Here is a 2,259-nt window from a genome sequence, read left to right as displayed (position 1 = left end):
TGGAGGTCAGTTAACTAGACGGCCCCCCTCCCTGGAGGTCAGTTAACTAGACGGCCCCCCCTCCCTGGAGGTCAGTTAACTAGACGGCCCCCTCCCTGGAGGTCAGTTAACTAGACGGCCCCCCTCCCTGGAGGTCAGTTAACTAGACGGCCCCCTCCCTGGAGGTCAGTTAACTAGACGGCCCCCCTCCCTGGAGGTCAGTTAACTAGACGGCCCCCCTCCCTGGAGGTCAGTTAACTAGACGGCCCCCCTCCCTACGGGGAAGGGCTGGGGGAGGCATCCCAGCGCCGCTACAGCGAGCAGCGCTGGAGACGCTGCCCGTCCAGAGGGGCCCTCAGCGGGCCGACAGTCTGGAGACGCTGCCCGTCCAGAGGGGCCCTCAGCGGGCCGACAGTCTGGAGACGCTGCCCGTCCAGAGGGGCCCTCAGCGGGCCGACAGTCTGGAGACGCTGCCCGTCCAGAGGGGCCCTCAGCGGGCCGACAGTCTGGAGACGCTGCCCGTCCAGAGGGGCCCTCAGCGGGCCGACAGTCCGCCCTGGGGGGACAGGGCTCTGCCCCTCCAGAGGGAGCTCTCTCACCACCACAGCTCGGCTCGCCGGGCCGCACACTCACGCCCCCCACTGCAGCTGGAGCCCCCCGGTCTCACTGATCAGACTTCAGTTGAGTCGTCTAAAGTCTGACGGCAGACCACAGGGTATTCCCCTTTCATTCGCTTCCTCGCTTTGTTTTGACCAATCATGTTGCTGGAGGCGGGGATCTGAAGGATTGTAATTGGCTAACAGCAAAAACTAATTCAGCCATTCCTGGTAAATTCATCTTTTCTCCTAGCCGGTGGCAAAATGGCAAACTCTCTTCAGGAAACCGTTGTCAGAAAAAGTTTCAAATGAACACTGCAAGCTGGCTACTGTGGAATACACCACGGCTCTGACCGGGCTGAGCCCCCCCACGGCTATGAAAGGGCTCTCTGCCCCCCAAGGCCCTGCTTTAACAGAGTAGGTCTGCTGGGTGCCAGATTAGCGCCCCCCTCCCCGCCCCCCACCGGTGGGAGCCCTCCCTCTGAACTGGCACTCAGCACGGAGTGGTTCCCACTGCCTGGCCAGCGACCGCGGCGGAGCTAACTGCCAACACCACCCCCAGCCCGGGCGTCCAACTCGCCACCTCGGCGTCATTAGATTAGAGATTCATCCTGCAGCCAAACACACCTGCTGCCTGCCAGCCAAACGAGCACATTCTGAACAGAGCGGCATGGCCTGGAGGGCGGGGGGGCTCCAGACGATACAAACACAAATCACAGGAAGGATCAAGTCGTTGTCCCGGGGACGGGGTGGTTGTCCCGGGGATGGGTCGTTGTCACGAGGACGGGGTCGTTGTCCCGGGTGACGGGTCGTTGTCACGAGGACGGGGTCGTTGTCACAGGCGGGGTCGTTATCACGGGGACGGTGTCGTTGTCACAGGGATGGGGTCGTTGTCACGAGGACAGGGTCGTTGTCACGGGGACGGGGTCGTTATCACGGGGACGGTGTCGTTGTCACAGGGATGGGGTCGTTGTCACAAGGACAGGGTTGTTGTCACGGGGACGGGTCGTTATCACGGGGACGGGGTCGTTGTCACGGGGATGGGGTCGTTGTCACGAGGACGGGGTCGTTGTCACGGGGATGGGGTCGTTGTCACGGGGACGGGGTCGTTGTCACAGGGATGGGGTCGTTGTCACGAGGACGGGGTCGTTGTCACGGGGATGGGGTCGTTGTCACGGGGACGGGGTCGTTGTCACGGGGATGGGGTCGTCATCGGCCGAGGGCTTACCTCCTTTTTCCTCTTCTTCACCTTGGGCATTTTCCCCTCCTTCATCTTCTTGGTCTTCTTCTTCTTCTGCTGTTTGAGTGAGTCGTCGTCGGAGAAGAAGCTCTCCAGGGGGGTGAGGGGGGCCATGTTCCGCACGCCTTCCTCTTCCTCGTCTGGACGGAGAGGAGAAGAAATGTATTAATTAATCCACTGCATTTATACAGCGCTTATCCAACCAGTAGCCACTCAAAGCACTTTACAACACTGCCCAACATTCACCCCTTCATGAACACATCCACACCCCGACGGCGTGTCACCACGCAGGGCGACAGCCAGCTGGTCAGGAGCAGTCAGGGTGAGGCGTCTCGCTCAGGGACACCTTGACGCTCAGCTAGGAGGAGCCGGGGATCGAACCAGCGACCTTCCAGTTAAACGCCGACCCGCTCTCCCTCCTGAGACGCATGGCGCCCAGACCCA

The 2,259-nt window shown here is 61.6% G+C and overlaps 1 protein-coding gene across 1 annotated transcript in view; it reads right to left on the bottom strand.

The window, feature by feature from the left end:
* Window positions 1-1,848, bottom strand: part of LOC130402236 (chromodomain-helicase-DNA-binding protein 5-like) — an 11,398-nt gene extending 9,550 nt beyond the window's left edge. The window contains exons 1-2 of the mRNA XM_056606378.1: window positions 1,804-1,848; window positions 295-494 (exon numbers count right to left, since the gene is read on the bottom strand). Of these exons, the coding sequence (XP_056462353.1) occupies window positions 295-494; window positions 1,804-1,848 (245 nt within the window). The remainder of the gene's footprint in view (window positions 1-294; window positions 495-1,803) is intronic.
* Between the last annotated feature and the right edge of the window lie 411 nt (window positions 1,849-2,259).

Source organism: Gadus chalcogrammus, chromosome 13, assembly GCF_026213295.1.
Source record: "Gadus chalcogrammus isolate NIFS_2021 chromosome 13, NIFS_Gcha_1.0, whole genome shotgun sequence".
NCBI classification, from domain to species: domain Eukaryota; kingdom Metazoa; phylum Chordata; class Actinopteri; order Gadiformes; family Gadidae; genus Gadus; species Gadus chalcogrammus.
This window is presented reverse-complemented; position numbering and strand designations above follow the sequence as displayed.